At 54.1% G+C, this 13,526-nt stretch overlaps 1 protein-coding gene across 3 annotated transcripts in view; it reads right to left on the bottom strand.

Annotated features, from left to right (window-relative positions):
• PEBP4 (phosphatidylethanolamine binding protein 4) overlaps positions 1-5,099 on the bottom strand; it is a 198,307-nt gene extending 193,208 nt beyond the window's left edge. For all 3 annotated transcript variants that reach the window (XM_059695133.1, XM_059695135.1, XM_059695134.1), the window contains exons 1-2: positions 4,972-5,099; positions 4,727-4,863 (exon numbers count right to left, since the gene is read on the bottom strand). In XM_059695133.1, coding sequence (XP_059551116.1) covers positions 4,727-4,845 — 119 coding nt within the window. In that variant the 5' untranslated portion in view covers positions 4,846-4,863; positions 4,972-5,099. The remainder of the gene's footprint in view (positions 1-4,726; positions 4,864-4,971) is intronic.
• Between the last annotated feature and the right edge of the window lie 8,427 nt (positions 5,100-13,526).

Genomic DNA, 13,526 nt, shown 5'->3' with positions numbered 1-13,526 from the left:
CAAGTGCTAAAATAGTGACGCAAAATCAGCAGGTTGACATTTGGTTGGTCCTGAGAGCCCCTGGGGGTGCCCTGGCAGGGTATGTATGTGCCGGGGGCCAGGGTCAGTGGCCCAGCCCCATCACGCCCACGGGCACCGCCAGCGGGTGAAGCCCTCCTGTCACTCCACAGCAGGGCAGGCCGAGGGTCCTGAGGAGCAGCTTTATCGGAGGCTTGGATCAGGACAGAGGTAAACTTGATTTCTGAATGGCCCAACGCTGGTAACTAACAATTCAGGTGGTCAAACCAGCCTAAAAGAACATCTGGACAAACCTGAGATGAACTGAATCAGAAATGAAATCTAGTGAAAACACCCTTGCCCTCAAGTTCAAAAACCTGGAAGGGGCTATCGTCCTGCAGCGAGTGCCCGTTCCACTCATGGTGTTCCTTACATGGGACACGTTCCAATCTCCACCCCGAGAGGTGGGACATCACCTGATCTCCTGAGGAGACGAGGGTGCATCCAAGGAAGTTGGAGGAGAGGAACAGGGACTCTGGTCCCAACTTGGCCATTATCTGGCATTGCAAGAGAGATGGGTGGGGGTTGGGGAAAGGAAGTGTCATTGTTGGACCACCCCAATAGATCAGGTACATTGCCTAATATTATTCCATTCCACACAGCAATATCTTGAAGCAGCTACTGTTGTTGTTCTCATCTCCCAGTTGAATAAACTGAAGCTACGGAACCAGCCCAGAGTCTCATAATTAGTGGACTGAGCGGGAAAGGGGACATGGGTGTAGCAGACAGGGTCCAAGATGCCCACAGTGAGCCCCGTCTCCTTGTGTTATCCCCTCCCCTGAATGGGGGCCGGATGCAGCGACTTGCTTCTCGTAAAGAATACGACAGAAGTGATGGGGTGTTACTTCCAAAATTATAAGGAGATGATGGCTTCTGCCTTGAGCTCCTCTTTTTCAAGCTCCCCCTCTCAAATCCTTGCTCTGGGGGAGCCAGCTGCTGTATGTAAACAGCCCATGGAGAGGCCACCTGGCCAGGTGGCCAAGACTGTCACAGCCACATGGGCGAGCTCAGAAGCAGAGTCTCCCACCAGCCCACCCCTCAGATGAGACTGCGGCCCTAGCTGACAGCTTCACTGCAGCCTCCTGAGAGACCTTGAGCCAGAGACGCCCAGCCGAGCCACAACTGGAGGAAAGGTGAGACAGCCAGTGTGTGCAGCCGCCTGGGTTCCGGGTGTTTGGTGGTCATGCAGCAATAGAGAGCAACTGCAGCGGGCTTGTCTGCACTTACCCATACCACACTGCTTCCCCAGGGAGTCACCCAGCTTCCCCAGGCTTCTGTTTGACCCTTCGGCATTGTAAGAATTGGATTAGAGGAAAACAGCTTCCCAGCTGTGCCTGTGGAAACGGCTCAAAATTCCAGCTGCCTGAAAGCAAGGGTGGAGATGAGGCTGCGTTCACAGAGGCATGAAGGGTCTCTGTGGGCACCCCCACCCCCTACTGCATGGTTCTCAACAGGACAGTGTGGGGTGCCACACTTAGAAAAGAGCAATGGGTCTGTCTGCAACAGACCCTCCCTGAAAGTGGGGACCCAGAACCAAGGCCCCTGAGGAGGAATTGACAAATGGAGGTGGACATCCAGCTATGGGTGAAGATCCGGGGGGGTGGGGGGGGTGGGGTGGGGGGCAGGACATCTGTCTCCAAGGTCTTGGGTTCCATCTCTAGTCAGGACACATAGATCAACCAATGAATGCATAGATGGGTAGAACAGCCAGTCAATGTTTCTCTCTCTCCCTTCCTCTCTCTAAAATAAATGAATAAATAATAAATAAATAAATGATAGCCCCTTTCTTGAGATTAGGACACACTCCGAAGGGTGGAGTTTTCCAGCACAAAAGAGAGGGCTTTGAGAGAGAGGATTATTGAGTGGAATCACCCAAAAGGCGCGGGTTGGACAACTATGGTTCTTTTGGTTCTGAGATGGAGTCAGTGTTTCTGTCAGTCTGGTCTGGCCTATCTCGGGAGTAGGTGAGCTATTATTCCAGAAGAGCTTTTCTCTAAATGTTTCCCACTGCTTGTCCCTGTACATAAAATTCCTCCTTCACAGATCAATACCTCTAGTATTGAGTTCTAACTTCAAGAATTTCCTATTAGACGAAATACCCACAAGAGGAGTGGCTGTGGGTCGCGCGGTGGGGCGGGGGCAGGGGAGTGGGGGGTGTCTCTCATAGGTTGGAAGCCTGAGCTGAGCGGGTTTCTTGGGGAGGGGCCCCAGCACAGGACCTACTGATCCTGGCTCCAGGGTCCCATGTGTCCAGATGTGCTCACATTCTGTGATGATCTTTTACAAACAAAAACCTTCAGCACGAACAAAGACAAAATCTCCGTTTTGCAACAATGGTTTACAGCCAGAAGCCATTGCCTAGCACACAGCTTTAGTGTTGGAAGTCTGTGTTTCTCAAACTGGGGTCTGCTGGTGTGTTCTGGGGAGTCATAAGAATGGCTCCTGCTATGGTCTGAATGTTTGTATCCCCCGACCCCAAATTCATATGTTGAAATCCTAGCCCTTCATGTGATGATATTGGCAGGTGGTGCTTAGGTCATGCGGGTGGAGCCCTCGTGAATGGGATTAGTGCCCTTACAAAGGAGATCCCACAGAGATCCCTCTTTCCTTCTGCCGTGCGAGGACACAGCAAGAAGACAGGTGTCTATGAACCAGGAAGCGGGTCCTCACCAGACATCAACTTTGCCTACAGCTTGATCTTGGACTTCCCAGCCTCCGAACGCCGAGAAATAAATTTCTGTTGTTTATAAGCCCCCTAGTCTCTGGCAGTTTGTTATAACAGCCCCAACGGGCTAAGACAATCCCCCCCTTTACTGGAGACGCTCCGGGCCCTGGATGGGGTCAGCAGCCCAAAGCTGGTGGGGAAAGAGCATGAGTGCAGAGTCAGGTGAGGGATTTTATCCCCGTCCTGACACCTGTCCGCTGTGTCGGCACCATGGGCGGGTGATTTAATCTCTGGAGAGTCCTCACCTGTGAAATGAGGATGCTAATACTTGGAAGATTCATGATCACAATCAAATGAGTCAAGGCGTCTAAGGCCCCAGCAGAACTCCTGGCATGTAACAGGGGCCACCAGCTTCCGTCCGGATGCAACAGGGTACAGCCTCGGGCAGCTGGAGTGCAGGGCAGCCAACTCCAGGGAGTGTGTGCGCACACACACACACACACACACAAACATACACACACGCACACACACATACATACAAACATACACACACATATACATACAAGCATACACACACATACACACACGCACACATACACGCACACACACACACATACATACAAACATACACATACACACACACACACACACACGAGCACTTCTTGTGCATCCCACAGTGTGGGCGACATGGGGGTGGGGGACACGGGGCTGGTACTGCAGCCTGGCCCAGCGGACCTGCCAGCTGGCAGGGCCTTGACCTCTGCCTCCCAGAGGAAGCAGCCTGCCCAGAAGGTTCCGCTCAGCAGAGCACCAGGAGGGCGGCGCCCACAGGGTGGGCAGCACGTTCCCTCCTGCTCCACATGAACCTTCACCCAGAACTGCCTGCTAGAGTTTTCAAATGTACCCACAGGAGCAGAATTTGTTGTTGTTTTTGGGGGGTGGGGGGGGAGGGGGCTTCAACTACCTAACTCTTTAAGGCAGTGGTTCTCAACCTTCCTAATGCCGCGGCCCTTTAATACAGTTCCTCATGTTGTGTGACCCCAACCATAAAATTATTTTTGTTGCTTCTTCATAACTGTAATTTTGCTACTATTATGAATCGTAATGTAAATATCTGATATGCAGGATGTATTTTCATTTACAAATTGAACATAATTAAAGCATAGTGATTAATCACAAAAACAATATGTAATTATATATGTGTTTTCCAATGGTCTTAGGCGACCCCTGTAAAAGGGTCGTTCGACCCCCAAAGGGGTCGCAACCCACAGGTTGAGAACCACTGCTTTAAGGGGAAGGATGTACTTCTCTTTCTAAAAGCAATGTCTGTGAGAATTCAAATTACACAAGAAGACAGAGTAAGGAGCCGCCCTCCTCTCTTCTGTTGGTTCAGTGGGAAGACACACTGGCCACGGGGTGGCGGCCACGCGGCCCGGGCAGCCCTCAGGATGACCCCTGACACGGAAGACTGGCTCTTCCAACCCGCGGTCTGTGAGGAGGGGGCTGCAACTCCACGCAGCCATAGCGGAGAGAAGCTGTGCCCTTGGAGGAAAAACCCAGCCTCGGAGCCCAGCCTGCTCCCTGGACAGCAACCGGCGGCCACGCCCCTGGAAGGCCAGCCTGTCCCAACACCCCTGGGGCCTGTTACTGAAAAGCAAACAGCCAGCTCTCCAGCTGCCACTCTTCCTTAAATGCCACTTTGTAGGGGGAGGGAGCCTTTGGACTGTAGGGCAGGATGGGTCTCAGGGCCCCAGCAAGGTGGGCGAGGCCAGCCCCTCAGAGCCCCAGGAGGAGCCGACCACATCCACATACCGCCCCGGTCCCGGGAAGCTGCTGCTGGAAGCAGGGGCCCAGCTCAAGGTCCTCTTCCTCAGGGCCCTCCCGCTTCAAGGGGCCTCAGTCTCCGCCTGTCTGCAAAGGCTGCCTTAGGAGGACGTGCTCCTTGTTCTGGAAACACCTTCCTGAGACCCCTGCCCAGCTGCTCTGGGCTCCCACCAGCCTTACTTGCAGAAGTCAGTATCCGTGGCATTCACAGCCTTGGGCGCACACAGCTCCTCCTTCCCCTGGAATCCGGTGACCACCATCGCCAGGCCCACAAACAGAGCTGCCGTGGCCAGCCTCATTGTCCAGCCCACAGGCACCTGGAACAGAAGGAGCCTTTAGTGCTGCCAGCCCTCTGCAGGCGGAGCCCTTCTCCCCCCTGTAACACCGCCCCCCCCTCCCGCCCCCGCCCTGCCCCAGGGGCCCACCTGGGGGAACAGAGACCTCTAGTGAGCAGCGGGAGAGGAGCAGGCAGCTAATCGCCACCCGGACACAAGTGCGATAGGAGGACGGAGGCCTACTCCAGGCTGGGCTCAATTTGCAATCCTGGCGGAGGCCCCGCCTCTGTCAGAACAAGGCTCTGCTGTCACTGGAGCCCTGGCTGCCAGGGCCCAGAGCAGGCTGCAAAGCAGAGGTGCTCAAGGAGCCCCTTGGCACAGCTCCTCATCCTGCCCTCACCACTTGCTGTGCGTGGTTGGTTGGCCAAGGGCCAGCCTGCTCCTTAGGCTTTTATGCAAACCCTGGAAGCTGGCGACGCCAGGCTTCGGGCTGGGGGAGGTTCCGGGGAGCTTGCAGGAACCTGACCTTCATTGTTTTTCTAGGGGCAGGGGTCTGGCTGGGCTGGGCTCCTTGCATAGCTCTGCTTTTCTGCCCACAGTTCCTCCGCCACCTGTTTGACAGCCCCGGGCTGTCTGGTGGTGGATGTGCTCAGATGCAGCCATCTGTGTAGGAGGGGCTGCTGCACGTGGGGTAGGGCCGACCCAGCCCGAGGCCAGCTTTGAGGGGCCAGCTGAGGACAGAACGGCTCATCAGACTTCACCTTGCAACAGTGCTGAGCTCAGCACTCTCCCAAAATAACAGTCTCCAGGGAAGAAAGCCAGTAGAGCTATAAGGAAGCGGCAGCCTGCACCAGCACTGTGCCGGGAGGAAGGGGGGCCTGCACCAGCACTGTGCCGGGAGGAAGGGGGCCTGCACCAGCACTGTGCTGGGAGGAAGGGGGCCTGCACCAGCACTGTGCCGGGAGGAAGGGGGGCCTGCACCAGCACTGTGCCGGGAGGAAGGGGGCCTGCACCAGCACTATGCCGGGAGGAAGGGGGCCTGCACCAGCACTGAGCCAGGAGGAAGAGGGGCCTGCACCAGCACTGTGCTGGGAGGAAGGGGGCCTGCACCAGCACTGTGGCCGGGAGGAAGGGGGCCTGCACCAGCACTGTGCCAGGAGAAGGGGCATCTACACCAGCACTGTGCCAGGAGGAAGGGGGCCTGCACCAGCACTGTGCCGGGGGAAGGGGGCCTGCACCAGCACTGTGCCGGGGTAAGGGCCTGCACCAGCACTGTGCCGGGATGAAGGGCCTGCACCAGCACTGTGCCGGGATGAAGGGCTTGCACCAGCACTGTGCCGGGGGAAGGGGGCCTGCACCAGCACTGTGCCGGGGGAAGGGCCTGCACCAGCACTGTGCCGGGATGAAGGGCTTGCACCAGCACTGTGCCGGGGGAAGGGGGCCTGCACCAGCACTGTGCCGGGGGAAGGGGGCCTGCACCAGCACTGTGCCAGGAGGAAGGGGGCCCTGCACCAGCACTGTGCCGGGAGGAAGGGGGGCCTGCACCAGCACTGTGCCGGCAGGAAGGGGGCCTGCACCAGCACTGTGCCAGGAGGAAGGGGGCCTGCACCAGCACTGTGCCAGGGGGAAGGGCCTGCACCAGCACTGTGCCAGGGGGAAGGGGACCTGCACCAGCACTGTGCCAGGGGGAAGGGGGCCTGCACCAGCACTGTGCCAGGGGGAAGGGCCTGCACCAGCACTGTGCCGGGGGAAGGCGGGCCTGCACCAGCACTGTGGCCGGAAGGAAGGGGGGCCTGCACCAGCACTGTGGCCGGAAGGAAGGGGGGCCTGCACCAGCACTGTGCCGGGGGAAGGGGGGCCTGCACCAGCACTGTGCCAGGGGAAGGGGGGCCTGCACCAGCACTGTGCCAGGGGGAAGGGCCTGCACCAGCACTGTGCCAGGGGGAAGGGGGCCTGCACCAGCACTGTGCCAGGGGGAAGGGCCTGCACCAGCACTGTGCCGGGGGAATGGGGGCCTTGGGCTGAGCCATACTAAACTCTTCCTGGGGAAAGAGGCCTGCGGGAAGGAGTGTTGGAACTCTGATTGGAACCAGAACTGGCAGGGGAAGATCTAAAGCGGTTCTCCCACGGACTTTCCAATTGATCTGTCACTTCTCTGAGACAGGGGTGTGGGGGAGTGCACCAGCCCTGGGCGAGGACTCCTGAGTTCTGCTCTGAGCTGCTCCAGGCTGCTGGGGCTGGGAGTGCCATGGCTCTCTAGCATGCACCATGTCCCCCTTTCAGAAACAAATAATAAGACCTGGTGACCCCTGTGCCTTGCTAAGGAATAGGAGATCATAACCATATAGTATATGCAGCGAGATCTTTAGAGACACTGTTTTCAGCATAGCTTGCTTTTCAGTTGAATTCCTGCTTCCAGGATTCCAGCTTCCAGCAAAAAGTCCTTCTTTGGGACTACAAACTCAACACACTTCTCAATAATGACAGTCCCTAAAGTATGACGAGGGCTCCCCCACAGAGAACTCATTCCCAAGAACGCCCCGACTAGAAAGTGTCTCCTGGCAGCCCCCTCACTAGATGGTTGTGAGAATGAAATGAAATGAATTCGGTAAGGCACCCGGTGAGCTACCTGCCACCTAGGGGATGCTCAATCATTTGTGGATGGTGTGGGCCTTCGTCCACAGGTCCATCCACTCACTTGTTCACTCATTCACAATCCATGTCACCAACAGGTATCGAGCGCCTCCCATGTGCTGGGCTTGTATAGGGTCCCTGTCCTCATGGAGCCCAAGGACAGCCAGAGCCAGAGGCTGATGCTGCCAGAATGATCATTCAAGGCCAAGAGACTCTTGTCTTCAAGTGGCAGCCACTAGAGAAGCAAATACTTTCCTGGTGCCAATAGCCCTTGGCAGCAGCAATGAATGTCTGTGTGGAGGAGGGGAGCGTCTCAGCGCAGGGTTGCTCCTGCTGAGCCCACTCAGATGGGCAACTCCTCCTCACTCAGCATGCTCCAGGCTTTTGTCACTGACTCCTCATGATGACCCTCTGAAGTAAGGGAGACTTGGGTAGTAAGTGGCTGACCCGGGATTTTGAAACCATGCCGTTTGACTCCAGACTCCATGATCCTTAACCACTCTGCTCTCTTGCAGCTCAGCTTCCCTCTCACTTGCTCCCCTTTTATTCCCTTTGCTCTTAGAATAAGGCCAGAATCTTCCACGTAGCCCACAGTGCCCTGCTCGGTCTGACTCTCCCTGCCTCTCTAGGCCTGTTTCTCTATGCACCACTGCTCACTTCTTAACCCCAGCTATTCCTGCAAGCTCCTTCCTGTGCCCAGGCCTTCCTATGCCCCACCTTCCAGTCCCTTCTGATAAATAGCCAAGCTCATTTCCTCAAGAGAAACTTCCTTTGCCCCCCCCCCCCCGCCCCCCAAGGTCCATTGGATCTCAGTTACACAGGATGAGAGCACTTTGCTCCTTCCCTTACTGTCCTTATGTGTTTGTTTACCCCTTTCCTTATTGTTCTTATGTGAAATCTTCTGTAATCACTTGCTTAGTGATTTGCTTATAATTCCAGGCAGCACTCAATCTGTGTTTAGCATTGCGAGCACAGTCCCTGGCCTGTCTAGATGCTTAATAAATTCTTGTTTGAATGTTTGACAAACTTGCCACTTCTGTTTCTGATCATCTTTATTTTCACTTAACAGCTCCTAACTCTCTATAAACACCCATAGGAAACTCACCACTCAGGTTGGCATCTGGCGCTAGGCCCCTTTTTCTTACTTATCTAAACTTCTCTGGCTTGTTTTTGTACAGAGATATCTGACAGAATATAGTGGTTCTTAGCATTTTCAAATCTGATCTTTCTTTTGGGGGGTTCATAGGACTTCGCTTCATACTCAGAATCTCAGGTCTAAGAGGGCAAGATCAAGCCCAGGGAGGCGCAGCCCCCGCCCCATCACCAGCGTGTTTTACTCAATTGACTCACTTCTGGAAGTGCCCATCCCTACATCCCTTGGTGCTCACATGTGAAGCCGCCTTCTCTTGCTTCAGTCACCTGGGCTGGGACAATCTCCCAACGTCATCAATCAGGCCAAGCCTGTTGGCTTCCTGAAGTGCCTCAGTCCCTCCAGGCCCCAGGATCTGCTGGACCAGTGCTGCCGAACCCCTGAGCCCCTCTCTCATCCCTCCAGGCCCCCTGTGCCTGACACCCCCTGTCACTACCCAGGTGCCATCTCCTTTCTCTATCCAGACACAGACTCTTACCCTTTCCCTCCCTCCTAAACTTTTCCACTAATGCCCTTTGGAACTCTGAACTGTAGTGACCAAATTCCTCCTGGATGCCAGGGGAACCAATCATGTGATTGGAGAGTTGAAACTTTCATTCCCCTCCTATCACCACCCCCACCTCCATGGAGAGGGGCTAGAGGTCGAGTAGTCACCAGTGGCCAATGATTTAATCAATCATACCTATGTAATGGAACTTCCATAAAAACCAAAAGTACAAGGTTCAGAGAGTTTCCAGGTTGGCGAACACGTGGAGATTCAGGGAAAGTGGCATGTCAGAGAGCATGGAAGTTCTATGCCCCTTCCCACATATCTTACCCTATGCATCTCTTCCAGCTAGTAAGTAAAATGTTTCTCTGAGTTCTGTAGGGCACTCTAGCAAATTAATCCAAATTAATCAAACCCAAGGAGGGGGTCATTGGAACTTCTAATTTAGAAGCCCAGGTGATAACTTGGATTTGAGATTGACATCTGAAGGCCGGGGGTGGAGGAGGGGGAGGGTGGGAGCAGTACTGTAGGACTAAGCCCTTAACCTGTGGAATCTAATACCATCTCCCGGGAAATAGTGTCAGAAGGTCCAATTTCATTCTTTTACATGTAGCTATTCAGTTGTCCCAGAACTATAAAAAAAATAAATTTCTGTTGTTTAAGCCACCCAATCTGTGGTATCCTATATAATAAAAGAGAAACATGGTAATTGACGTACCACCGCTACCCTTCCCATTGGCTAATCAGGGAGATATGCAAATTAACTGCCAGCTAAGATGGCGGCCGGCAGCCAGGCAGCTTGAAACTAACATGAGACTTGCTTGCTTCAGTGACGGAGGACTGCAACGTTTCCCGCCTGCCTTGCCGGCCTCTGAGCTGGCAGTTTGAAACATAGTTACAAAAATAGAAGCTAAACAAAACCCCAGAAACCAGCTTTCAGCTAGCCGGGATCTCAGACCTGGAGTTGATACAGAGTTTCGATTGTAGAACCTAAACAAACCAGATACCTGCTTTCAGGAGCGGAGGACTAAGAGCTGGAGCCTCAGAGCTAAAGCTGGCTCAGAATAAAAAAAAAAAAAAGAAAAAAAGGAGCAGTTGGGAGCTTCAGTCAGAGCCTGAAAACAGCCCTTAGCCCCTCACCCAGACTGGCCAGGCACCCCAGTGGGGACCCCCACCCTGAAGGGTGTGTGACCAGCTGCAAACAGCCATCATCCCCTCATCCAGGTTGGCCAGGCACCCCAGTGGGGACCCCCACCCTGATCCGGGACACCCTTCAGGGCAAACCAGCCAGCCCCACCCATGCACCAGGCCTCTATTCTATATAGTAAAAGGGTAATATGCCTCCCAGCACCAGGATCAGCGGAGCCACGAGGTCTCCTGGCACCGGGATCAGCATGACAGGGGGCAGCGCCCAAACCCCCTGATCGCCCTGCGGCTCTGTGTGTGACAGGGGAAGGCACCCAAACCCCCTGATCAGCCCTGCTCTGTGCCTGATAGGGGGGAGCTCCCCAACCTCCTGATCGCCCTGCGGCTCTGTGTGTGACAGGGTGCGGTGCCCCAACTCCCCCACCCCACGGGCCCTGCTCTGTGTGTGACGGGGTAGAGCCATAACCTCCCCATCGGCCCTGCCCTGAGTGTGAGAGTGGTGGCTCCCCAACCCCCTGATCGGCCCTGCTCTGTGGGTGATAGAGGGCGGCATCCCAACCCCCCCACCCCACGGGCCCTGCTCTGTGTGTGATGGGGTAGAGCCATAACCTCCCCATCGGCCCTGCCCTGAGTGTGACAGTGGTGGCGCCCCAACCCTCTGATGGGCCCTGCTCTGTGCGTGACAGGGGGGAGCTCCCCAACCCCCTGATTGGCCCTGCTCTGTATGTGACAGGGGGTGGCGTTGCAACCTCCCCATCGACCCTGCCTTGAGTGTGACAGGAGGTGGTGCCCCAACCCCCCAATCGGCCCTACCCTGAGCATGACTGAGGGTGGCATCACAACCTCCCAATCCGCTCTGCTCTGTGCATGACAGGGGGTGGTGCCCCAACTCCCCATTCTGCCCTGCTCTGAGCCCGACCAGGGGCTGCACCTAGGGATTAGGCCTGCCCTCTGCCACCGGGGAGCAGGCCTAAGCCAGCAGGTCGTTATCTCCCGAGGAGTCCCAGACTGCGAGAGGGCACAGGCCAGGCTGAGGGACCCCTCCCTCCCCCCGAGTGCACAAATTTTTGTGCACTAGGCCTCTAGTCCTATCTAATAAAAGAGAAAAATGGTAATTGGCGTACGACGATACCCTTTTCATTGGCTAATCAGGGCTATATGCAAATTAACTGCCAACTATGATTGGCAGTTAACTGCCAACTATGATTGGCAGTTAACTGCCAACTATGATTGGCAGTTAACTGCCAACAAGATGGCGGTTAATTTGCATATGTAGGCACAATGCAGGGAGGCGAAAGGGAAAGCAGGAAGAAGCCCCCTGCCACTGACAGTGATCGGAAACCCAGGGGGGAGCTAAGAGCTGGGGGGCAGGGCAAAGGCGGCCCTGGGGCCGCCTTTGCCCTGCCCCCCAGCCATGATCGGAGAATCAGGCGCCTTTTCCCCCCTGGCCAGTGATAGCAGGAAGTAGGGGTGGAGCCAGCGATGGGAGCTGGGCACGGTCGAAGCTGGCAGTCCCGGGAGCTAGGGGTCCCTTGCCTGGGCCTAAAGCGGAGCCCACGATCGCGGGGCCGCTGCAGCTGTGGGTCCCCGCTGCCGAGGCCGGACGCCTAGGCCAGAGGCGTTAGGCCTGGGCAGGGGCGGAGCCTGCAACTGCAGGGAGCTGGGGGTCCCCTGCCCAGGCCTGACACCTCTGCCGGAGGCCTCAGGCCTGGTCAAGGGGCTGATCCGGTGATTGGTGATCAGAGGGTGATGAGGGTCAACTCCTCTGGCCGAGGCATCAGGCCTGGGCGGGGTCCAGAGCCAGTGATCAGGGGGAGATGGGGGTCCCCTGTCCAAGCCTGACACCTCTGGCGGAGGCGTCAGGCCTGGGCAAGGGGCCGATCAGGCGATCATCGGAGGGTGATGGGGGTGTACGCCTCTGGCCGAGGCATGAGGCCTGGGCAAGGGGCCGATCCTGCGATTGGAGGGTGATGGGGGTCAACGCCTGAGGGCTCCCAGTATGTGAGAGGGGGCAGGCTGGGCTGAGGGACACTCCCCTCCCCACACACACCCAGTGCACGAATTTCGTGCACCGGGCCCCTAGTTTTATTATAAAATCACTGGAAAACTAATACACTTGTCTTGTTCCTGATCTTCAGGAAAAATTTTCAGTCTTTCACCATTGAGTATGTTGTTAGCTATGGGTATTTCATATATGTTGTCAGCAGGGTTGGTTTCTCCTGAGGCCTCTCTCCTTGGCTTGCAGATGGCTGCCTTCTCACTGTGTCCTCACGTAGTCTTTCCTCTGGTCCCTCTTTGTGTGTCTAAATGTCCTTCTTATAAGGACACTAGTAAGATTGAATTAAGACCTATCCTACTGGCCTCATTTTTATATAATCAATTATTTAAAGGCTCTATCTTTAAATATAGTCATATTCTCGGGCACTGGGGTTAAGGCTTCAACATGTAAATTTGGGGAGGGGCATAATTCAGACCATGACCATAAGGATGCCCACTTTCACTACTTCTATTCAACACACTATTAGAAGTTTCAGCCAGAGCAATTAGACGAGAAAAACAAATAAAAGGAAATTGGAGAGGAAGAAGTAAAATTATCTCTGTTTGCAGATGACCTGATTTTATATGTAGAAAACTAATAATTCAAACAAAGATAAGAAGTGAATTCAGCAAAGTTGCAGGGTACAAATTCAACACGCAAAAATCAGCTGCATTTTTCATACACCAACAATGAACAATCTAAACAGAAATTAGGTAAACAATTCCACTAACAATAGAATAAAAAAGAATAAAATACTTATGAATTAACTAAGGAGGAGAAAGACTTTTACATGGAAAACTGCAAAACAATGCTGAAAGAAATTTTAAAAAGAAATCTGTGTTCATGGATTGGAAACTTAAAGTTGTCAAGATGTCAGTACTACCCAAAGCAATCTACAGATTCAGTGCAATCTTTATCAAAATACCAGTGATGCTTTTCACCCAAATGGAAAAAATCCATCCTAAAATTCATCTTGAGGGACCAAATAACTAAAACAATCTTGAAATGAAGAATAAAGTTGGAGGAGTCACAGTTCCAGCTTTCAAAAGTTACTACAAATTTATGATAATCAAAACAGTGTGGTACTGGCATGAAGACAGACACATAGACCAATGGAATAGATTAGAGAGCTTAGAAATAAACCATTACATATATGGTCAAAAAATAACTCAAATTAGATTAAAAAAACTAAATGTAAAAGCTAAAACTATACAACTCTTAGAAGAGAATATAAGGGGAAAGCTTTATCA

Source organism: Myotis daubentonii, chromosome 5, assembly GCF_963259705.1.
Source record: "Myotis daubentonii chromosome 5, mMyoDau2.1, whole genome shotgun sequence".
Lineage (NCBI taxonomy): Eukaryota > Metazoa > Chordata > Mammalia > Chiroptera > Vespertilionidae > Myotis > Myotis daubentonii.
This window is presented reverse-complemented; position numbering and strand designations above follow the sequence as displayed.